The 25556-nt window shown below is 38.0% G+C and overlaps 2 protein-coding genes across 5 annotated transcripts; both read left to right on the top strand.

The window, feature by feature from the left end:
• The first annotated feature begins 2513 nt into the window (after positions 1-2513).
• Positions 2514-25556, top strand: LOC110683763. 4 transcript variants are annotated; one of them, XR_002503671.1, is made up of 11 exons: positions 2514-2961; positions 3051-3136; positions 3246-3323; positions 3404-4036; positions 4149-4550; positions 4646-4783; positions 24062-24143; positions 24243-24335; positions 24421-24971; positions 25076-25148; positions 25236-25556. XR_002503671.1 is itself a non-coding variant. In XM_021860169.1 (8 exons), the coding sequence occupies exons 2-5, from the start codon at positions 3086-3088 to the stop codon at positions 4167-4169; spliced, it is 783 nt and encodes a 260-aa protein (XP_021715861.1). In that variant the 5' UTR covers positions 2514-2961; positions 3051-3085; the 3' UTR covers positions 4170-4550; positions 4646-4783; positions 24062-24143; positions 24243-25009. The 4 variants fall into 4 exon arrangements, 1 of the variants encoding a protein (XP_021715861.1); XR_002503670.1 differs by having other exon boundaries at positions 24243-24546; positions 24642-24971; XR_002503669.1 differs by having other exon boundaries at positions 24243-24971.
• On the top strand, positions 22609-23978 carry LOC110683779 (proteoglycan 4-like). The gene has a single exon (XM_021860191.1). The coding sequence runs from the start codon at positions 22797-22799 to the stop codon at positions 23322-23324; it is 528 nt and encodes a 175-aa protein (XP_021715883.1). The 5' UTR covers positions 22609-22796; the 3' UTR covers positions 23325-23978.

The raw sequence follows: 25556 nt of genomic DNA, 5'->3' as shown, positions 1-25556 counted from the left end.
CATCCTACCTAGACCCGAAACCACCGCCACTTGCCCATGCCAATTGGAATCCCAACTTAGCCAACCAAACCTCAAAACCCCCATTAACCCAAGACTATTAAAAAACAACCAAACCAAATCTCAGGAAACAATTAGGGAGTTTGATGCGGACAGAACTGGGGGCAAGGGAGGTCAACACAGCCGAAATTGTTTCCTCAGGGGATTTCGGCACGGCTGGAATCAGGGGACATTTTCGGCACGGCTGGAATCAGGGGACATTTTCGGCACGGCTGGAATCAGGGGACGCGAGATGGGAGAGGTTAACAAGTCTGGTATCAAGGGCATGGGGTGGTCAGCGAGGTCGGCATCGGGTGACGGGGAAACGAATCGCGGGCGGATTCGAGGGACTATGGAGGTCGGAGGTCGGCACAGCCGGCTACGGTACGGTGGCATTGGTAATCAGCGCGGCAGGTAGGTTGTTTGGCTAGTGGTTAGGTTTTAAAATTAATTAATTTTTTTAAAAAAAATCTTTTAACTTTTTATTTTTTAGACCAATTAGGTTCCGACACGTGTCAAGTAAATTGCTATAAAAAATTAACAAGTTAATTAACTTGTTGGGACTATCTAATGAAGATTGTTGTTAAAAATCGGATTATTAGAAAATAATCCAAAGGTGGGTTTTTTTTTTTAGCGGACGACCCAATGAAGGGATTATTCCAGGCTATTTTTCCTTTAACTTAACCATAATTAAAAACTTTGAAATTTTAGGCTCCGTTTGGTTTAGTGTAAAAATTTTTCTTAAAAAGTGAATTTTTTCCCCATTTTTCTTATTTTCTTTTGTTTTCTTTGTAAAGGAGTGGAAAAAAATTTTGCCAATGGAGGAAAATTGCATCTTTAGTCGTAGAACACATTTTCCTTAAGAAAATAAGGGAATAGACATTTTCCACACTCTTTTTTTATTGTCCTCTCATCCATCATCTCATTTTTACCTTTTTTTTTAGGAAAATTAGAAATTAATAGTCCCACCATTGTCATTTTTGCTCAAAACAATCCTACATTTTCGAAATCTGAAAACAATTCCACCTTTAACCCTCATATACTCAAAACATGCCTTTTCACTTACAACCTGTTAACAACCTGCTAAACATGTTGTTTTTTTCGTAATTATGTTCTTTAAGCTTAAGTCACCCTCTTCAAGTTCCTTCAATGGCCACCACCCCCCTTACCTGAAATCCGACCACTGCATCCACCCCCAAAACCTTGAACCAGGTTACCCATGAATTTCCTAAATCCGACAACCCCTTATCAAAAATAAACTTCAAATTGCAACCTCAAATCGAAAATCAGTTATGAGCACCATTTATTTTCCTCAATAACACTACCATTGCAGAGATCCAATCACTCTTAATATCCAGATTCTAAGCTATAATTTTTGTAACCCCAATTAAAGGAAACTTGTCTTAAATTAAATCCATCGAAGAAAGCTTGACAAAACTTCCTCATTGTTCTTCATTGCCATATTTTCCCAAAGAAATTAACACCCATTTCTTCGAGTCGGTCTCAGCCCAGCAATTTGCTGGGGTTAAATTTCCGAGCACGGGGGTGTTTTGGTATTTTCGCATGGGCTTCAACTTAATATGTATGTATTGCTACTGTTGTATACGTATTAAAATACTAATATATAATATGCCTCTCCCGTTTCCCGTTGGTTTAATTCCCGCTTTTCCTTTGTTCTACTCTCTTCCTTCTCTGAAGCAAGCTTTGTAAAGCTGTTCATTTTCTCATCTCTTCTCTAATAATCTGAATATCGTTGAGCAATTGAAGTCCTTCAATTCTAAAGAAGACCTTGTGGGTTGTTGGGGGAAGTGATATTTGATCAAAAGTTCTTCGACGAAAGAAAATTTTAGAGAATTTCGTGCGCAATTGATCGACAAAAATGAGGTGTCGAGGTGAGTCTCTGAATGATTATGTAATTACTGTTACAATTGCATGTGACTTACTTGGTTAGCAAATTTCAAGCTAATACATTTTATAAATTTTGAAAATTCCAAATTCCTAATTTTGAAATTTATGTTGTTGTATGTTCTTAGGTTTCGTTGTTTATATTTTTGCAGTTGTACAAAATTTAGGTTGTTGTATGACCTAAGTTTGTACTAAATTTTGGTTTTATACAACAATTTAGTTGCTTTTTACTTGAAATGTCAATAAAAACTTTGCAGAATTTAGGGTTTCGTGATAATTTGTGATTAGGTTTGTGATAATTTTTGAATTAGGGTATTTACTCCTAAATTAGTAATAAGTAATATAGATTTTAATAAGACTTTTATAAAAATATAAATGACAAGAATTCTATTAGCAAGTAATATAGATTTTAATTGTGGTTGTAATATGACTGTATTATTAATATAAATGACAAGAATTCTAATAGGTAATAGGTGTTAATATGGCATTTCTTAGCTCATCATTGAAATTATGGCACTGATGTTGTTGTTTATGATGTTTAAGCATGCCCTGAAGTAGTGAATGAGGTTAGGTTTGCTCCTCCCTGTAACTAATAAGTTAGGTTGTAGTGATTATAATTGTCTTAGGGTTTCAACAATGATTGAGATCAAAGTAATGGCAGCTTTAGTTGATGGTTTTTTTAGTCTAAATTAATTCTGATTGTTTTGATTATCATGTTGGTTCTTGTTGTTGTTTGTTGCAGGTGAGAGAGGTGGGAGTGTTGTGAGAGGTGGGAGTGTTATGAGAGTGAGAGGAGGTTGGAGAGGTGGGAGAGGTGGTAGTGTTGTGAGAGGTGGTATTGTTGGTAGTCTTAGTAGAGGTTGGGGTGGTGTTGGGAGAAGGGTTGTGAGAGGTGAGAGAAGAGGTGGTGATGATACACCTTTTGATCCTTATTTAGAAGAGGAACCTTCATTTGAAACGTATTCTATGGATGATAGTGAAGAAGAAGAAATATGTTCAAGTCGTAAAATTCATAGAGGGGTAAAGTTTCTTTTACCTAAATTTAGACACACTAACTATACTGTTGTTTTTCCAATGATTATCTATATTTGCTTTGTTTACCAATGTAGGTAAAGGAAAAGGGAAGGCCAAGGGGAAGGCTAAGATGGTGAAGCCGAAGAGCGTGATAAAAGACATTAATCCGATTGTTTACACGGTATTTTTATAAGTTTGCTTTGTATGTGGTTTTATTTAGTTCATTTTGATTGATATCAGTTGTATAAAGTATTCTGATGATTGTTTCTTATTATTTTTGTTTGCAAAAGGATAATTCTAAAAGTGTAGGCGGTAGGCTAAAGGAGGCTGGGAAAGTTATCGAAACGTTCCAACAATACGAGAAGATTGTATGTTTGTTGAGAAATTTGTTGTTATGTTTTGAAGCATGAATTTGAGACGTTAATGAAATTCTGCCTTTATTTTGCAGTCAATGAATGTGAATTGCCCTCTTGAGACATTTGGGAGGGTATTAGGCAAATTTGATGAAACAAAGACTCGAATAGTCAGAGATATGGGTTTTGGCACATTATTTTATGCTATTGGGAAGAGGTTACCTCGACAGTTGGCATACTGGCTGTGTACTCGGGTAGATGTTGATAAGAAGTGCCTTCGCATGACAGATGGGATAGTTAACCCTTTTTCTTCTATTCAGGTGCATTGGGTTCTGGGCATACCTCACGGACGGAGACCGGTACCAACAAAGGTAGTTGATCAGGAGGTAGAGGACAGTTTCTGGATAAAGTACCGCACCATTTACAATTCTAGGACAGAAGGGATAACAAGGAAGACTTTTATTGAAGCTTTGGAGGCTCCATGTACTGATGAGGACAAGTTTCGGCAGCTTTTTGTGTTGCTGATGTTGAATACACTCTGTTCGACAACTTGTCATCGCATGAAGAAGAAACATCTGCATGCAGCTGCAGTTGCAAGCAGTGCTAAACTGTATAACTGGTGCTCTCTCATTTTGGCTGAGTTATTACATGCGATGACAAGCTTTTCTAAAAGGTTTAATAACAATGGTTTTTCCCATGGAAGTGGTGGGTGTACTTTATTTCTGTCGGTAAGTTGACACCTCTAAAATATCTGAATGTAAACCTTTTTTCATTCATTTAGAAGTCATAAAGCCGAAGTTGATGTTTGTTTATGTAAAAGAAGTTTTTGTATCTTGATAGACTGAACAAAATTCCACTTGAGTGGAATGAGTTTCCGAGGCTAAAAGTATGGACTACAAAGGAGATGAGCAAAGCTTGTAAAGAAGATCCTTTCCCAACGGGTGACTTTGGAAAAAAGGGGGTAATTGGAATATTTATTTTATTAAATAGCTACAATCTTATAGTTGTATAAATTTATTTTTTACTTAGGATAGTCTCTAGACGTTTCGTATGGTGGGGATGCTGGTCACCCGTTGAAGGCAAAGGACTGTTTTCCAACTAAAAGGAAAAGAGACGAGGCGGATGAAGTAGTAGCTGATATTGATGATGAGGATTTGTCATGGCTTACCATAGATATGAAAACTAGAAGAACTCTAGTTAAAGAAGAGTATGCCTTTCAAAGGAAGAAAAAGAAGCTAGGAGGTAATTACATAATTTTCTCGTGTTATTGGTACGGTTTGGTTCATAGCGGTTCATAGTTAGTTATATAATTGTTTCATTTTTTTGTTGTAATAAAGAAGTACTGAATGAGGACCCTGAAGAAGAAGGGAGGAAGAAAAGGTCTGGACAAGATGAGGTGAGTACAAAGAAGAAGAAGAAGAAAGCGGAAGAAGAAGAAGAAAGTAAGGATGACAGCAAGAAAAAGAAGTCGGTAGGTAATGTCATATTCTTGTGAAATTAAACATATTTTCCAATTGGCTTTGTGTCTCAGTAATTGAATTTTTTTTTAAATTGGTTATTGTAGACACCCATTAGTGTCTCCCCAAAACCAAACCTAGTGACAAGTACCTTTCACGTCGAATCATAATCAAATGGAGCGAAAGTGTGGAAAGTTTAGTATTGCGGAAAGTTTTAATTTCTTTTCTATTCTCTCTGTTTTTGAAAACTTATTTTAAGAAAACAGTCAATCTAGTTTGGTTGGTCCATGATATGGGTCCAATAGTAGTATAGTTGGATAGGCCTTGACAAGAGATTCCCAACGATATATTATAAGCCCAATTCCGATGAATATTGTGGAAGTTATGGCCAAATTACTAAACTAGGCCTGGTTTGAGCCTTATATGCGGCCCAATGATCTAGGGGAGGGCCTAATATGATTTATCATTCCTAATGCAATTAGGAATGGTTTTAAACTTCTAGATTCTTCTAGAAGGTTCTTTTCATTCCTTATTCTATTAGCATTGATAAATTGACTTTTGTTGACTTTTCAGAGTTTTAATTAAAATCATAGAACATTTTTGAGGAAAAGATACGATTTTATCCTCCTGTACGACAAAATTTATCTGATTTTAGAAAACGCGTCAAAAACAGGGTTAGCTCCTAACTCCAGGCATTGGCGCCTAACGCTAAGCCTAGCGCCTGGCGCTAATGTTGGCGCCTGGCGCTAATGTTGGCGCCTGGCGCCAATAAGCTGGCGTTGGCGCCAGCTCTGTTTCACGTGCGCCAATGCTCTGTTTTGATATTTTATCTTTTTGGCTGATTTTCTCTATAAATAACGTATTAAAAACTCCGTTTTCATTCACCTACACCTAGTTTTCATTCGCAATCATCAATTCTCTCATTCTCTTTTAATCATTCATCATCTCCATCTCTCTTTCTTTCTTTTTCTAAACTAGTCTTTTACAATACAAAATTCCGCATTCACAAGATCTAGAAACACCTAGCCATATTCGAAGTTGCCTTCGCCCTAGACTTGAAAGGTGTAATTTCTGAGGGTTTGATCCCAAATCTCTCTTTCAATTATTTAATTTAATTGTTGATTATTATTTTCCTTGAAGTTACTAGCGTGTGTATTTTGTTATAAGAAAGATGTACGAGGCATCAAAGTAAGTACTTTAATGGTTTTTATTGATGTTATGATGTAGAAATCATGTTTATATTGTTATTATGATATTCCTAGTATCATGTCTAGGGTAATTTTAATATTAAATATGATTGTTAAGATGCTTCCTATGTTCTTCCTAATATTTATGATTGTTAGTATCATGTTAGGTTCAAAGATCTGATTTTCATTGCTTAGTGACATGCTAGGGTTTGTTATTAATCTTGTTAGTATCATTCCTAGGATCTTGCTGCTATTATGCTTTAATGTTAATATGATTATTTTAATTATGATTTATGATTATCATGATTATGATTATAATTGTTTATGATGATTATGAATATTATTATTATTATTTTTTTTATGATGATTATTATTATGATAATGATAATGATTATTATAATTATTATTATTCTTATTATTATGATTTTTATTTTTTTGATTATATATTATGTTGCTTGATAAATTATTTATTGTTATTGCTTGATCACACCTTTTATTCAAGTTTAAAGGGAATTAGTACTTGTAATCACGCTTAATAAGATAATTAATAATCTTGTTTAGGGTTAATATGATTATAATTCATGTGATCTCCAATAATAGTTTATTTGTGCATTAATACTCAACCAACATAGATAAACAGGTTTAGGGTTAATCCTATTGATTATATGTTAATTAGAAAGCGCACATGAATACGATCAGAATAAAGTAGAGTCCTATTATTAGGGCAGGTTCAATCTCTTTTAGGTTGGATTTGTACCTTCATCCCCGAACCCTTATTTGATTCTAGACCTTATGGAGTTGACGATCTCTTGGATCGTTAAGGGGTGTAACCTTCACCTTGTGAATGGTTTACAAGTTCCTAAAACTTGTTGGCGACTCTTTTGCTCTTTTTTCTTCCCTTTTTGACGCCACCGTACTTTAGTGTATGATCACAGTAGGGTTCAAGCTAGGGGTTAACGCTTGAAATATTCCCTACAATTTTTGGCGACTCCACTGGGGAGGATTTCTATTTTAATTCCTGAATTTATTTCGGCAATGATTTAGAATGAGTGGATGAGACTCGAAACGTTCTAAGTATTTCATGTGCGTAATTTTGTTTAACATTATTGTCATAAGCATAAAAAAGATCTCATTGGAAAGACCATCCGTAATGAGTTAAAAACATAGGATTTTACACGTAGGAAATTTGAGAAATATCTTTCACAACTAGGACGGAAATAACACCGCGCGAAACTGGAAAATTTTATCGAGCACAGAAAGCTGCTGAGGCATGTGGGAAGTAGTGCCAGGGGCCAGAGCATTGGCGCCAGACTTTTAGCCGTAGCGCCAGACGCCAGTATTGGCGCCAGGCGCTACAGTCTCTGTTTGCTGGCGCCAACTTCCCTCAATACCGAGCTAGAAATATGCGTTCTAATTTCGACCGGTTTTTCATATTGTTTGCTCGATCCTACTTCCTGATTGAATTTTTTCTCACTTTTCTGAAACCCGTATGTGTTCTACATATGGACATAACCCTCTAGGAATTCATGCTCCATCTACCCGATTGAACGCTCTGTGCAACAAAGGGTACATCCAAGAATGTTGAATTCACCAAACCATGGAAGCGAGTTTTTTCTAAAACTCGCGGTGTCCCATCCACTCGAGCCAACCCTTCACGGTTAGGTTTCCGCGCGGTGCATCCGGACAATTAACCATGGACCCTCTATTGACTAAACCATGTCCCGAACTTTAGAGAACTAGAGCCATAGTTAGGGTGCAAACTCATTGCATCATATTGTGTCTACTTGACTAATTGTGCATTATTTGTTGTGCATATATTCTATGTTTCTCTTAACCGTTTGTTTGACTTGTGTTGAGGTTAAATAAATTAATGACTTAAATAACTTTGCGTAATTAATTAATTAATTTGAGTTAATAAAGTCTAATATTTTAATCAGAATTGACCTAGTAAGACTTTAGGCATACCCCAGATGATTAATAACACCGAAAACAGTCTCAGATTGAAGCTCCACCATTGGCGCCAAAATCTGAGCTGTAGCACCACACTGTGGAGTGTGGCGCCAAGCGACGCTATGTGGTCTGGCGCCAAGATGCACAGTGTGACTCCAGTTCTGTCGTTTGGCCGACAGTTCGGAATATTGGTCTAGTCATCACCTAGTGTCTAATTAATCAGTTTGCTAATTAATTCGGTTAAGTTTTGCTGTCAATAGTACTCGTTTGAGTCGTTAATCAAGTTTAGGCACTACGTCCCATGGTCTTACACAAGAGTCCAAGCATGTCACTTACACACAACGCACACACCAATACACATACTTTGACCATGTCTAAGAGAGTCTTGTGTGCGCATTTTATTCCGTCATTTTTTCAGGGGGGTAAGTCGGATATTAATCCTCCAATTTAAAAAAAAACTATATTTAGTTCCTTAAAAATATGTACATTATTTTTGCCAAAAATATGCACCAATTTTTTATTTTTATTTTTTATTTTTTCCTCCTTAAAATAAACCGTAAAGTCAAGTTGATTCGAGAAAGAAAAGACCTCTACTTGGGAGTCCATAGAAAACGCTTTCGTTGATAGGTACAAGTGCAACATTCAGGTCGAGACTGACCATAGGGAACTTGAAATCCTCAAACATAAAGAGAACGAAGGCTTCACCTCTTTCTTTAACAAATGGAGGGAAACCTCAGCTAAGATGATCAAGGTGCCAAGTGAAAAAGAGTCTGTAAGATTGTTCATAAAAAATTTTCAAGAAAAATATTCCAAGCATCTCAAGTATCAAAATAATCTCCATACTTTCAAGGCCGTCTATGACATTGGGATCAATATTGAAGATGACCTGGCTAAGTTAAAAGTTGTCAACAATAACTTCAATAGTGGCTGGAAAGGAAAGAAGAACGACAATCCTTCTTCTTCCAAAATCACCCACTCAAACCATGTTAGCACTTTTAATTTAGGTGAAGTCCTTGCTATGAACAATCAAGGACAAAAGAAACCATTTAGGAGGAACTTCACTCCTATTGGCATGAGTTATGACACCACATTTGATCGATTAAATGCAAAAGGTCTTATAACTCCTATCAGACCATTTGGGGACCCACCAGTCGAGAAGAGGTCGGCTAATTGGAACCCTAATGCACACTGTAAGTATCACCAAGGTAGGGGCCATCTTACCGAAAACTGTTGGAAGCTTAAGGAAGCTATCCAAGACTTAATCGACAACAACAAGCTGCCATTGCCCCCTACCAGTAAGAAGCCAAGCATTGATAATGCACCTCTCACTCATGCCTTGGCTATCTCTGACGAGGAAAATGAGGTTGACCCCTCGTCTCTCATTAGACCTGTCAAAGAAATCTATGCCATAGAAGGAGGAGGAAACCTTCTTTGATGTTAAGGATAACCTTCCAGAACCGGAAAGTAAGGAAGATATACAATTGCTCACACTGTCTATGATGGAGGTATCGCATTTACTATGTGAAGCTCTCAAAGCTATAAAGGAACCCCAAAACAAATATGACGAGGTTCCACTTCTGAAAGATGAACCCAAGAGAGAATTCACACCCATGAGAACGACTTATGAAGCAAAGCGTTTTCCTTTACAAGTCACTAAAAGACCTAAAAAGAGTAATAGAATCTACACTCCAATTGGGATCCCATATGCACAAATGTTCGAAATGCTCTCCGAGAGTGGCGAGATCAAACCTCTCGAACCGAGACCATTCGAATCATTGAAAAGGACAGATAGGTATTACTGTCAGTATCATCAATCAGGGGGTCACACTATCCAAGAAAATCTCAAATCCCGGTAGAAACTAGTCCAAGTTCCACAAGAAAACGATGCAACCATTAATGGAGTTTGGGATAGTGATGAAGAAGATGTCTATCTAAAGGACATAGTAGGACCTCCACCTTCTATGTTATACACCATAGATGACTTTTGGGCTGAAGAAGACTCATCGATAGACGTCCTTACAAGATCCGGGAGAATGCAACCTCTCGTTTCAACACAACCTATGCCAACCACACAACAAGTTCCCTGGTGAGGGGAAAACTAGGTTGTTATCTAATCTTCCCTCCGTCAAACTAAATTTATAAACACTTAACAAACCCTAATACGAGTATAGAGGCAAGTCAAGGGTCGAACCCAAAGGAACGGTAATGTTCAAGCACTTTCAATTATGCGCCTAAGCTAGGTCGAAGACGAAGGTAAGAGAGAATACTAACAACTAACAAAACAAGTAACCAAGGAAATAAAACACTAGGAATGGGGATCAACAAGTAATCATGTCAATTGCAACAACTTGGGAAGAGCATGACAATCAAAGGTTGTGAGGACTAAATGATAAGAGCAATCAATAGGAATCAAAGAGCTATCTCCTAATTGTTAAGCTAGGGTTCACTATGAATAACAAACTAAGAGAATCACAATCAAAACCAATTGATAATTGCAATTCCTAAATCAATTGTTCATGTCATTAGCAACTACAATGCAATCTAGCATAATTCTCAAGGCCAAATTGAATTACACACATGCAAACCTTCACTAATCACTTTAATCTCAACAATTAATCAACACAATTCCAAAATTAATCACAATTAATCAATCATACAAGTTTCACCCAATTCCTAGCCAATAACTACTCAAACAACATCATCAAATCAACTATCAACTATAGAGAACAAGAATCAACAAAATATCAAGAACAATTACTCTAATCAAATATCAAAATAAAGCCAAACAAACATCAAATTAAACAAAGCAATTGAATGAGATAGAGTTTAGAAATTCTCATTGATAACTAGGAAGATCTCCAACACAATTGTCACACTTGCATCTTCAATCTCTCAATCACCATTGAAATTCCTCACTTTCTCTCTCTAAAACTACTCTTAATCTAGCCTAATCTAGAGAGAGAAGCTCTCAATCTAAGAGAGAGAAAACTAAGCTCTAAACTAATTCAGAAAATAGAATAAAAGTTGGTCTCTAATTATCCCCAAAAAATGGGTATTTAAACTAAGCTAAGAAAAATAATAAAAGAAGGAAAATAAATAAAATAAACTAAGAAAAGGAAAAATAGAAATAAGAAAGGAAAAATAAATCAAGAAAAGAAAATAAGAAAAGAGAAATAAAAATAAAAGAAAAAGGAAAAGTAAAAATAAAAGATAAAAGAAAAAGAAAACAAAAATAAATCAAAAGAAGTCAGCTTTGATTTATTTCGCTGCTCATCCTCCATTGAAGGTCATCACCACCATCACCGTCCATTAATCATCATCAACTTCAATCACCGCCACTCATCTTCATCATCTATCATCAAGCATCAATCAAGGCCGTTGGATTTTCATTAAAGTCACGTGAGGAGCTTGTGATACGGTTCAAATTGAACCCATAAAGCCGCGCCCGCGGTGGTCTAAACCGCACCCTCTCTAGAGCCACCGCGTCCGCGGGAAGACCTCGGGACAACCGCGGCTACTTACTGCCTGATTTGTGACATCGAGCCCGCGTCCGCTCCTCTCACACCCGCGTCCTCGGGGAATTTCAATTGAATTGGGGGAATTAAAGGAGGTTGCGAGGGTGGTGGCTGAGCAGGGGCAGCAGGGGCAGCAAGGGCTGCTATTCTGATTGGTGGTGTTGGTGTTGGTTGCGGCTTCCAGGTGGCTGGTGTAGAGGCTGCGGCGGATTTGTGTGAGGTTGATGTGGTGGAGTGCGTGAGTTGTTAGGTGGGTGAGGGCTGCGATTGGTGGTGGTTGTGGTAGAAATATGGGAGTTGCGTGGCTGGTTTGTGTGATGTGGGGTAGAGTGCGGTGCGTGGCTGGTGGTGGAGATTGATGGTGGTTTCGGTGGCTGCGTGGTAGTTAATTGGAGGTGGTAAGGGAGTTGCGTGAGGTAGCAGGGGATTAGTGTTGCTGTGAGTTTCGTGGTTGATTGGAATTGCGGGGTGTTGGTGTGTGTGACTGAGATTGGGAGGCTGGTGGTTGTTGCGTGGCTGATTGGTGTTGTTTTTGTTGCTGTTGGTGATGGTGTGAGTGAGAAGCTGGAAGCAGGGGAAGAAGGAGAGTTGGAGCAGGGGAGATGGTGAGGTTGTTGTTGCAGTTGTGGTGTAGGTTAAGAAAATGGGTGGTGTAGGTTAGGCTGGCAGCAGGGGTTGGCTCAAAGGCAGCAACTTGACTTAATTCTCGGACGTTGAACTCGATCGACTAAGGACCCGAAAACACCTACAACCAAAAAAAAACATGAGGAAAGGATCGGGACATAATAAAATAAAAATAAATAAAGTAAAAATAAATAAAGTAAAAATAAATAAAGTAAAATAGAATATAAAGGAAATAAAACTAAAACTACGAATTAAGGACTAAAATAATGAAAAACACATAAAAACTAAACAAAACTCAAAATGAGTTATTAAAATGGAAAACCAAATAAAACTAAGAAAAATATAGGAAAATAATGAAAGAAAATAGAGAAAAAGAACCTAAATCTTATTCTTTTGAGCGCCATAAATGCCGCTCATCATTCCCATACCTATCATTGAAGACAATGATATTGTTAAGCAGTTTAAGAAGACAAATGTTGAGATGAATGTACGTAAACTCTTGGCAACATCTCGAGAACATATGTTGGTTGTAATGAATGCCTTGGACAAAATTGGGATAGATTCTGACACTACCCCTGAGGGATTAGCCAACTTCCTCACAAGTGATCTTCCTAGTCAAATTAATTTGATCACCTTTTTTGACAAGGATTTACCCCCAGAAGGTGACAAACATTACAAGGCATTAAACCTCACGGTAGTTTGCAAGAGGATGAATGTTCCTATGACTCTTGTAGACAATGGATCGGCCATCAATGTCTGTCCACTTAGGACTGCGAGAATGCTAGGCATAAGGGACAAAGATTTAACTCCGTCTACACAAGGAATAAGGGCCTATGACAACACTCGTCGTCAAGCTCTCGGTAAAATTACCCTGAATGTAACGGCGGGAGCAATAGAACATGCCATTACTTTCCAAGTAGTAGACATTAAAGCTTCGTTCAATTTGCTGTTGGGACGCCCTTGGCTTCATGACCTAAAGGTTGTCCCCTCATCTCTCCACTAACAAGTAAAAGCTATAGTTTGGGGAATTCCTATCACCATCGATGCTTCGCCTATGAGGATCAAGTCTATAGAGAATCCAATCATTAATGTGGAGCACGACGAGGATGATGAAGATTTATGGGGCTTTAACGAAGAAGTCTCCTTAATCCAGGAGGATGAAAGGACCCCTCTTTGCCATGAACCCCATTCCAACATGATTGTAAATGCCATGCTGAAGAAACAAGGGCATTTTCCTGGGATGACCCTAGGAAAGAAGAAAGGAACGACAAAACCGCTGGAGTCACCTGGCCTCCCTAAGTTAGACACTTTCGAACTTGGTTTTGAACTGACTCGGAAAGATCTCAAGCGAGCCCAGGAAAAGTCAAAGGCACGTAGAGATGCTCGCATTCAAAAGAATGCAATCCCAATGGATCAGTACCCTCTTACACTTAATGGTCAATTTATAAAAGAAGGAGAGGACTATCCATGCCATGAATTTCCCGATCCATTTGTTGTAAACGACATAAGACAACCGGGATTTGAGATTTTCTTGGATTGCTACTTCACTGATGAAATCCAAACTCATGTCCACAAGGAGAAAGCACCCCCATGCTTTGACTTTAACATCATGGGATTACTGTTTGGGTGAGAAAAGACTGAGCCAACTTATAAAGAGGATAACTCCTCGCTCATTCAAACAGTCATACAAAGCGAACGCTTCAATCCCTCGAAGCTGATCACTCCAGCTGAAGGATCACTACAAGGGTGGCGCAAGACTATCAAGGTGACTACTCCAAGTGGAAGGAAGATATCCATCACGACAAAGCAAGGACCAATGTTTGAAGAGTCGTCTGAGTCAGAGTCAGAGTCGGAGTCTTTCCCCCTAGAGTCATCTAAGTCCCTAGTAGTAGCACCTTCCCCTCCTATTTCTTCTCCTAGAATAGTTAGTTATCAAGTCCCTGAGGACATATCACTCATTGATGTAATGATCTCAGAGTATAATAATATTTCTTCTCCTCCTTATTTCTCTTGTTCTTCTCTAACCAAAGATGACGAGCATTGCTTAACTAACAATGAAAAAGACAAAGAAATCATTAAAGCAATGGAAACACTCGAAAAGAAAACACCGGTAATTAAAGAAACTGAAACGGGTGATATCTCAAATGATTCAACCCGTAAAAGAGAAGTTAAAATCGGATTAACACTGAATAAACAAGAAAGAACCGATTTAATTAACTTACTTAAAAAATTCATCGATGTATTTGCTTGGTCATACGAAGATACGCCAGGAATTAATAGAGAAATAGCTCAACACACTATACCACTAATTCCAGGAATGAAACCCGTAAAACAAAAGTTACGTCGAATGAAACCCGACGTAGCTCTTAAAATAATAGAAGAAGTTCATATTCAAATAACTGCAGGTTTCATCAAGGTATCTAAATACCCTGAATGGGTCGCCAACGTCGTCCCAGTTCCAAAGAAAGACGGAAGGGTAAGAATGTGTGTCGATTATCGATATCTAAATAAGGCAAGTCCAAAGGACGACTTCCCTTTGCCACACATTGATATTCTGGTAGAAAACACGGCAAATCACGCGCTTCTCTCGTTCATGGATGGGTACGCAGGTTATAACCAGATTCTCATGGCAGAAGAAGACATGGAGAAAAAAAAATTTATAACACCATGGGGCACTTACTGCTATGCGGTAATTCCATTCGGGTTAAAAAACGCGGGTGCTACTTACCAACGTGCAGCAACTGCCTTACTCCATGACATGATGCATAAAGAAGTCGAGGTATATGTCGACGACATGATTGTAAAATCAAAAGACCGTTCAGGACATCAAGTAGCCTTAAGGAAATTTTTCGAAAGGCTAAGGAAATATAATATGAGGTTGAATCCATCTAAGTGCGCTTTTGGAGTCACCTCAGGCAAGCTTTTGGGATATGTCATAAGCTCTAGAGGAAAAGAGGTAGACCCAACCAAAATAAAGCAATCATGTCAATTCCACCTCCCAAGACTGAGAAACAGATTCGAGGAATTATTGGCCGGTTGCAATACATAAGTAGGTTCATATCAAAATTGACGACAATATGTGAACCAATATTCAAAAAGCTCAAGAAGAATGTACCAGTAATATGGGATGACGAGTGTCAAAAATCCTTTGAAAAGATCAAAGCCTATCTCGCAAATCCTCCCGTATTAGCACCAGCACTTCCTAGAATACCTCTTAGGTTATATTTGACGGTTTCCAAAGAGACAATGGGAGCTATGCTAGCACAAGAAGTAGAAGGCAAAGAGAATGCGATCTATTATCTAAGCAAGAAGATGCTCAAATACGAAGCACGCTATACGCCACTCGAGAAGTTTTGCCTTGCCTTGGTGTGGGCCACAACCAAGTTAAGACATTACATGTTAGTGCATACCGTCTTCGTAGTCTCCCGATTAGATCCGCTCAAGTATCTATTAGAGAAATCTACACTCAATGGACGCATATCGAGATGGATAGTCAATCTAGCCCAGTTTTATGTAAGGTTCATGCCACAAAAAGCTATCAAAGGATCCGTGGTGTTAGACTTTCTAGCAGATTTTCCAATAGAAGACTCGACCCCAATACAAGACAATGAATTTCCAGACGAAGACCTAATGTTTACTGAAGTTGATACTTGGACCTTATACTTCGACGGAGCCTCAAACCAAAAGGGATGTGGCGTTGGAGTATTACTAGTATCACCTAAAGAAGAGCATGTTCCAATCTCCATAAAGCTTGATTTCGACGTTACCAATAATGCTGCTGAATATGAAGCATGCGTGGTAGGCCTTGAAACAGCTTTGGCGTTGGGAGTAAAAAAGTTAAGGATATTCGGAGACTCTTCTTTGATCATCAACCAAATATCTAAAAGGTGGAAAGTAAGGAGCAAAAGTCTAGCCCCTTACCAAACCTATCTGGAAACTCTTACCGATCAGTTAGAGAAGGTAGAATACACACATCTACCTAGGGAAGAAAATCAATTTGCTGACGCCTTGGCAAGACTAACCTCGATGGTTAGGATTCCAACGGAAATCGAGCAAATGCCTCTAACCATAGAAAAAAGGCACAAGCCGGCATACATCTAGGCTATAGAAGATGACGAAGTAGTCCAAGGCGAAGAAGAAGAGGAAGAAGAACCATGGTACACAGATATACTCAATTACGTCACCAAAGGAGAATAACCCCCCCATGCTGACAAAAGAGAAAAACGAGCATTAAGGCTTTTGGCTTCCCAATATGTACTCATAGACAACGAGCTACATAAAATGGTACCTAAGGGTCGAGCTCTCTTATGTGTAGGAAAAAAGGATGCACAAAGAGCAATGAGAATAGTCCACGAAGGAATCTGTGGCACTCTTATAAATGGCAAAATGTTAGTCCAAAAAATAATGCGAGAAGGATATTATTGGACTACAATGAATAGCGATTGCCATCAATACCTAAAAAGGTGCTCTAAGTGCCAAATTTATGCCAATTTACAACATGTTCCTCCATCCATGCTCTACACCTACACGTCGCCATGGCCATTCTCTACATGGGGAATCGACATCATCGGCAAAATCACTCCCCCAGGAATAGGAGGCCACGAATATATCTCAGTAGCGATAGATTACTTTACAAAGTGGGTCGAAGCGCAATCATACGCTAAACTCACTGCAAAACATGTAGCACTCTTTATCTAAAAAAATATTATTTGTCGATACAGAGTCCCACATGAAATGATAAGTGACAATGGAACTCACTTTCAAGCCGAATGCGAAGAATTGCTACAAAAATACGACATTCAACATCATCATTCTTCCCCTTATAGGCCTCAAGCAAATGGAGCAGTCGAAGCAGCTAATAAAAACCTAAAGACTATCATCGAGAAAATGACGAAAAATTATAAGGATTGGCCTGACAAACTTCACTTCGCATTGTGGGGTTACCGCAAAACAATTCGCACATCAACGGGAAATACGCCATTTTCCTTGGTATATGGAATGGATGTCGTACAACCTGTCACCTAGACGACTTTTCTTTATCTTTGGTAGTACTTTTCTTCTTAGGAATTGCAGGTGTTTTGAATTCAACTCTTGCACCTAAGCGTTCCTTGGCAGGAATCACCCTGTCACCTAGACGACTCTTCACATCAGTTTTACCCTGATCTTTCTTCGATTCCTTTGAAGAATTCTTCAGCAACCACTTCTTCACATCATTGGGCAAAGAAAGAGGAACCTTTTGGGTAATCACTTCCCATAAAGTTCTAGCACTCCAGTAAGCATCAAATCTGTCTACTTCTTGGGAAACAGGGTACTCATAGGGAGGAAAAAGATCCCTGGAAGGAATATTCTGAAGCAAGCCGTATTGTCTTTTTACCCTGCAGAGATAATAATAAGTCATACGTGACAAACTTGGAAGACGGAAGAAAGGTTTCTTGTTGACACCAACCATCCTTTCTATTTTCCACCATGGGACGACCCACTTGATAGCAAAATTGCGAGATTCGAAGACCTTTCTCCACTCATGGCGCCCAATTTTAGAGAAGTGTTTCTTCCTCCTCACGAAGCAATTTGGAGTGTACTTCTCAATATTGTCCGGAGGGCTAATTAATCTTAGCCTTTCCATTAGCCACATCTGTAAAAAAATTGCAATGCAAATAAATTATTATTACAATACAAAAATATATTTTTTTGATTTCTGTAATTAAAAATATTATTTTTCTACCTGTAATAAAATTGGAGAGCCACGAAAAGGTGCTTTTGGGTTCCTTTTCAATTCATCAAGACTAGTCATAGTCTCTCCAACTATCAATGGCATTGGATTTCTCCCTGATTCAATTTGTTCTAGTACGGTGGTTATAATTGATTGGCCTTCATTATTTTTACCACTACTAAGAAAAAATTGATTAAGCATGCAAAATAAGAAAGCCCTTCTTCTATAAATATGAAAATATTAACAAAGAGGTTTATCAAAATAGTGGCATGCAAATTCTTTCAAATTAACTATGTTGCCATATACTATTTTTGATAGATCCCTTTCTTTTAAATTAAAGAAGCGCTCAAAATCCTTATAATAATATGCATCTACTCGAGGGATTACTATGAGGTCTATTGCAGGTTAAACTAAAATATCACCAAATTCTTCTGGCAAAGGGGTAATTTCATCATACCCTATTCTAAAGAAATGAGTATCAGTATTCCAATATTCTAGAGCGGTATGAATGAAATCTAAGTCAAGATCTACCCCTTTGATGCCATAAATTCCCCCCAAGTGAAACAAATCTAATTCTTTTCTGTCTCTAGCATTAAGAGATCGACACCATTCATGGGTGTATTGGGAGAAAGTTTTGGTGACTAGAGACATGATATTATTTTTTCTAAGGCCAAGAATTATTTTATTCGCTGGAATTATGAAAAGGATTGGCTAGGCAGGGGGCTATTTATGCACAATTTAAGAGTAGTTTTAATCGGGGTAAAATACGGAGACGACGCTAATTGGCGTCACACTCCACAATTGGCGCCAGACGCTAAGGCTTGGCGCCACACGCCAAGTGTAGCGCCTGGCGCTACACCCAATGGCGTGGCGCCAGCTGGCGCCAATTTTCCACGTCATCCGCGCTTTCTAAAACTGCGTTTTTACCTTAATCCGAGTCTGCTAATGACTTTACGAATTTTTTTTATCTTTTTTTCTAAAACATCATTTTATTGTTTTTAATTAATATAACTATTATATTAATTATATTATTCCTTTTTGGATTTTATTTAGATTAATTTCCAAAGTTTATTATAAACACAAGCTTTTATTTGCCATTTCCTTTTTTCATTTTTTCTTTTGGGGGAGAGAGTCGGATACCCTCCATCAATAAAAAAAAATGACGAAATTTTTGCGCAAAATCGTTTGTCACACTTTTCTTGCACACACAAACATGCACATAATAGTATGTATATACAAAATATGTCTAAAAATGAGTTTTAACTAAAAGGCAAAGTTCTATACAAAGTAATAAAAAGCACAAGTACAAATCACCTTGCGCAAGAGCTGATAAAGAAATAAGTCAGTAAACATGCATAATATATGTGGGCAAAATTTGCAAATAAATAAGCTTACTCGAGACTGGTGGCGAGAAATCGACCACTTTACAAAGTGCAGCGGAGGAATCATCTCCTCAATCGACCCGTATGCACAAACTCAACAGCATCGCAAAACCAATTCTGTGAAACCTTACTTGGGGGCTACTTAACGAGAGATAAGAGCTAAAAAATCGTACCGCCACATCCTTAGCCGATACATGAACTGGAGCTAACAACGGCGGTAGCTCCTCTACATAGCATCGCCCAGGGATCGTGTAAGATCACTAAGGGGAACTAGTTCCCTCTGACGTGCTCAAATAACCTCGCAGCACTAGGACACTCAGCCACTCGCTGGGGTTGTTCTATCTTCTTGCAACATATTTTGGGTTCCTTGGTACGCCAGTTAGCCCCTCTAAGCAATTTGACATGATTTTTAGTAATCGGTTTGATTGCATAAAGTGATCGATCTGATGAAAGATCGTCTCACTTAGCTTAAAGCGCCTAAGCATGGGCTCATTAGAAAAAGGCACCGACATATTGGTTCAAAAGCTAAAAAAGCACCGAGTACAGGTTCAAAAGCATAAAAGGCATCGGCATACAGGTTCAAAGCAACGGAAGCGCCGACGTACAGGCGTAGCGGAAGCAAAGTTCAAGCGGGCTTTTAAAGATCAACAAGCGGAGATCTTCGGTAATTTCCTTTGGAAAATTATCGCAAAGAATGAGGATAGCATCAAGCGAGGATATCTTGACGGCATTCCCTAGCTTGCGGAGAGTTGTCACAAACAAATGAAGGTAATTTCAAGCGAAGTTGTCTTCGACCGTGTTCCCGTAGACGTGGAAGATGGTCATAATGCGGAAGAGGATTGTTTCAAGAGAAGCAATCTTCGATAGTATTCCCTTGGACGTGGAATATTATCAATGCGGATGAGGATTGTTTCGAGCGAAGCAATCTTCGATATTATTCCCTTAGACGTGGAATATTGTCAATGCGGATAAGGATTGATTCAAGAGAAGCAATCTTCGATAGTACTCCCTTGAACGTGGAATATTATCAAAGCAGAGAAGGATCGTTTCAGGCGAAGCAGTCTTCTATATTAGAAGCAGTTACAGGCATAGCGGTTTTCAAGCGGGATGGCATTCTCTATCTTGTAGGAGGTCATCAAAACAACAGTAAAGCGGCAGCAATTCGGTTACTTTCAGAGACGTGTGCTCGATGGTGCAAGATACGTGTTTCTTAACTCTTTTATCTGTTTAACTAACGCTAGTTTGCAGGTATCGGCGTTACAAAGAGTGATTTAGGATCGCAGAACGTTCTGAATCATTCTCCGTCCCTATCGATACTTTGACTTTTGTTTTCGAAACTTGCGTTTCTCCAAACTCAGTCAAAGTGGGGGCTTTTGTAGTCACTTATTTGTGTCTCCCCAAAACCTAACCCACTGATGAGTACCTTTCACGTCGAATCATAATCGAATGGAGCGAAAGTGTGGAAAGTTTAGTGTTGCGGAAAGTTTTAATTTCTTTTCTCTTCTCTCTATTTTTGAAAACTTATTTTAAGAAAACAGCCAATCCAGTTTGGTTGGTCCATGATATGGGTCCAATAGTAGTATAGTTGGATAGGGCTTGACAAGAGCTTCCCAACGATATATTATAAGCCCAATTCCGATGAATATTGAGGACGTTATGGCCAATTTATTAAACTGGACCTTGTTTGAGCCTTATATGCGGCCCAATGATCTAGGGGAGGGCCTAATATGATTTATCATTCCTAATGCAATTAGGAGTGGTAAAAGTATTCTAGATTCTTCTATAAGGTTCTTTTCATTCCTAATTCAATTAGCATTGATAAATTGACTTTTGTTGACTTTTCAGAGTTTTAATTAAAATCAAAGAACATTTTTGAGGAAAAGATATGATTTTATCCTCCTGTACGGCAAAATTTATCTGATTTTAGAAAACGCGTCAAAAACAGGGTTTGCGCCAGACGCCAGGCATTGGCGCCTGGCGCTAAGCCTGGCGCCTAGCGCTAAGCCTGGCGCCTAGCGCTAGCATTAGCGCCCGGCGCTAATGTTAGCGCTTGGCGCCAATAAGCTGGCGTTGGCGCCAGCTCTGTTTCATGTGCGCCAATGCTCTGTTTTGATATTTTATCTTTTTGGCTTATTTTCTCTATAAATAACGTATTAAAAACTCCGTTTTCATTCACCTACAACTAGTTTTCATTCGCAATCATCAATTCTCTCATTCTCTTTTAATCATTCATCATCTCCATCTCTCTTTCTTTCTTTTTCTAAACTAGTATTTTACAATACAAAATTCTGCATTCACAAGATTTAGAAACAACTAGCCATATTCGAAATTGCCTTCGCCCTAGACGTGAAAGGTGTAATTTCTGAGGGTTTGGTCCAAAATCTCTCTTTCAATTATTTAATTTAATTGTTGATTATTATTTTCCTTGAAGTTATTAGCGTGTGTATTTTGTTATAAGAAAGAGGTACGAGGCATCAAAGTAAGTACTTTAATGGTTTTTATTGATGTTATGATGTAGAAATCATGTTTATATTGTTATTATGATATTCCTAGTATCATGTCTAGGGTACTTTTAATATTAAATATGATTGTTACGATGCTTCCTATGTTTTTCCTAATATTTTGATTGTTAGTATCATGTTAGGGTTAATGATTTAATTTTTATTGCTTAGTGACATGCTAGGGTTTGTTATTAATCTTGTTAGTATCATGCCTAGGATCTTGATGTTATTATGCTTTAATGTTAATATGATTATTTTAATTATGATTTATGATTATCATGATTATGATTATAATTGTTTATGATGATTATGAATATTATTATTATTATTTTTATGATGATTATTATTATGATTATGATTATTATAATAATTATTATTCTTATTATTATGATTTTTATTTTTTTGATTATATATTATGTTGCGTGATACATTATTTATTGTTATTGCTTGATCACACCTTTTATGCATGTTTAAAGAAAATTCGTACTTGTAATCACGCTTAATAAGATATTAATAATCTTGTTTAGGGTTAATATGATTATAATTCAAGTGATCGCCAATAATAGTTTATTTGTGCATTAATATTCAACCAACATAGATAAACAGGTTTAGGGTTAACCCTATCGATTGTATGTTAATTAGAAAGCGCACATGAATACAATCAGAATAAAGTAGAGGCCTATTATTAGGGCAGGTTCAATCTCTTTTAGGTTGGATTTGTACCTTCATCCCCGAACCCTTATTTGGTTCTAGACCTTATGGAGTTGACGATCTCTTGGATCGTTAAGGGGTGTAACCTTCATCTTGTGAATGGTTTACAAGTTCCTAAAACTTGTTGGCGACTCTTTTGCTCTATCTTCTTCCCTTTTGGACGCCACCGTACTTTAGTGTATGATCACAGTGGGGTTCAAGCCAGGGGTTAACGCTTGAAATATTCCCTACAGTTATGAATTTTTAGAAAACAAGGAGGAGGAGAGTAAGAAACAGAAAGAGAGTTAGGGGAAAGTGAACAAGAAGAAGAACAACAAGAAGAGGAGGAATAATAAGGACAACAAAAAGGGTGATGGTGAATAGATATTTTTATACTATTGCAACATTTTATTGTCATTTTTTAAATTTACATTGTCATTATGATTAATAATATATTATTTCAGAAGAAGAAATGGAGGAGGAGAGCAAGAAAGGGAAAGAAGAGAATGACAATGACAATGAGCATGTGCTTGAGAAGGATCTTGAGAAGGAGCCTGAGAAGGAGCATGAGCTAGAGAAGGAACTAGAGAAGGAGCCTAAGAAGGAGGTTGGGCTACAGAAGGAGCATGAGAAGCAGCTTGGGCTAGAGAAGGAGCCTGATCTAGAGAAGGAACCTGATCAGAAGGAGCTAGAGAAGGAGGCTGAGAAGGAGGCTAAGAAGAAGGTTGAGAAGGAGTCTGAGAAGGAGCCTAAGCTAGAGATTGGGAAGGAACTACAGAAGGAGGCTGAGAAGGAGCCTGAGAGGAAGTCTGAGAAGGAGCCTGAGCTAGAGGTTGGGAAGGAGCTAGAGAAGGAGCCTCAGAAGGAACCTGATCTACAAAATGAGCCTGATCATGAGCAACCATCAATTGATCATGAATTAACTGACCAACCATCAACTGACCAACCAAGTCATGTCATGAACATTGAGTCCACAAGTGATAAGTCAGAACTAGATTAATCATTCATTGATGCGATTGTTAAAATTTTTGGTGTAGACCAGTCTTTGGTTGATGCACCTTTAAGTAGTACGGGCTCGCAGTTTAGTGAAAGCAAGTACCTGGTTGGAAGTCATAAAGCTGATGCTGTTGGTGGTGCTTCTGCATTTGATGTTCCAAAGGGGGAAGGATGTTGAAGGTGTTGTTCATAGGGGGGAAGGTATCCTTGATGTTGAGAACAAGGATGTTCCAAAGGGGGATGCTGATGTTGAAGGTGGTGTTCATAAGGGGGAAGGTGAAGAGAACAAGGATGTTGCAACAACAGAAGAGGAGCTACCCAAATTGTCAGAGGCAAGGCTAGTGAAGGTGTAGCCGATGCAGCAAAGGGGATAGATAGCGTTATCTCGAAGTGCCCTGAGTATTGAAAACCTTCTGCCACCTATGACTCTGAAGATTAATCACAGACTACAAATGTGCAGAATAAGAGGCACCAACTCAGTAGGAAACAGAGGAAGATATTAAAGCCTCTTACCCTACCTATTTTGTATATCAATCAATGGCGGCCAAAGGGTATTCGTCGTTTCAGGGTACCTTTGCGTGATTATTTAGATGAGCACATGTCATTCAGCACAAGAAAGATTAGAAATGATGAGTATGTATAGCCTTGAAAATCTTTATTGTTGATCATCTTAATGTTCAAAATTTTTATTGTTTCCTTTCATTGTGTACATGATGCTTATATTCATGTGATTCGATGCAGGAATGAACCGACATTCTTTAGTTGCGATGGTGACTATGTCAAACTTACTTTATGTGGCCATTTGATACATAATTTTGGGGAGGTAAGTGATCAGGTACAATGCTTAATTCAATTGTTTTCATTTAGATAATTTGTTGTTAGTAACTGTAACTGTAATCATTGACAAGTGTTCCTTCTATAGTATGTCAGGGTTGCGGGACGCGTTTATAAAAAGGTGTGGGAGAGGCAATTCCCCGGTCGTAGCAGGCGATTTATGACTGATCCCGCATTTGCAGTTACCACTTATTCCTTCATTACCTACTTTTGATTTATAGATGTTTGTTTTGTATGCCTAACACACTGACATATTGTATTTTTAGATGTTGGTTTTGCAAGCCCATACCAATACCAAAAAGGTCAAAGAACTGGTGAACCTAGAGGTCATTAAGTTAGTAAAAATTTACACTCTCTACATGTACCCAACTGGGTCAACCAGAATCAATGTGGTATGAGTTTGCAACTATTTATTTGGCTCTAAATGTACTGTATGTACTCTATCAAAGGTCTACTTGTGTGTATGACAAGTCCTTTTGGGTCACAGATATTTGTCCCAGTTCTTCAAGAACACCACTGGTGGTGCGCTGCGTTTTCAATTAACAGACTGGAGGTCCTTATTATTGATTCAATTTTGACTACGAACGCGGCTTCTCGCAGAAAATGCAAATTAGACCACTTGGTGGGAATAAAATGCATATAAACTTATGAATTCTAGTCTGCATCTATTAATTTTAGAAGTAAGTAAGTTAAATAGTACTTCATTTCAGGCTGCAACAATGGATCTTGCATTTCAGAATATGGACAAAGATTGGCGAACATGAACCATTTGTAATTGGCTAAGGACATCCCTCAATATGAAATGTTAGGGAGACTTGTAAGCTTCTATACATGTTCTTTTGCCTTTGCTTACGGGTGTACATACAACTTCTATCTTAATAATCAATAATCATTATAATTGCTAATTTTTATTCCAACCAGAAATAGCTGTGGAATCCATATGCTGATTCCGATTAAGCGCAACGCTGACAAGTTGTTATCAGAGATGGCCGAAGTGAGTTCGACTATGTTTTGCCTTTTAATTTATTTTCAATTCGTAATATTGTTATTGTATCTTCTAATCACAATCCTAATCTTCTAGCTTCCCGATATGACATTTGAGAGGTCCTCGGTTGTGTGTGAAGACCTCTTGTCAGAGTTTAATGAATCGTGGGAAGATGTTATGCAGCTCCTTCAACCTCCTGTCAATTGATTTTCATTTGCTGATCAATGGTGGTTTGGTGTATTTTTTGGGAAGTGAAATTTGGGACTGAACATGGTTGTTTACTATTAATAACTTTAAAACTTTAGCAATTCGGAGTAAACTTTATTGGGGAAATGTGTAAGTAATATAACAACAACCTACAAGAACTATAAGATATGATTTGTTTTGCAATTAATAATGAGGAATGATTTTGTTTTG

This window comes from Chenopodium quinoa, unplaced genomic scaffold (assembly GCF_001683475.1).
Source record: "Chenopodium quinoa cultivar QQ74 unplaced genomic scaffold, ASM168347v1, whole genome shotgun sequence".
NCBI classification, from domain to species: Eukaryota; Viridiplantae; Streptophyta; class Magnoliopsida; order Caryophyllales; family Amaranthaceae; genus Chenopodium; species Chenopodium quinoa.
Note: the sequence above shows the minus strand (reverse complement) of the source record. Positions and strands in the feature narration are given on the sequence as shown.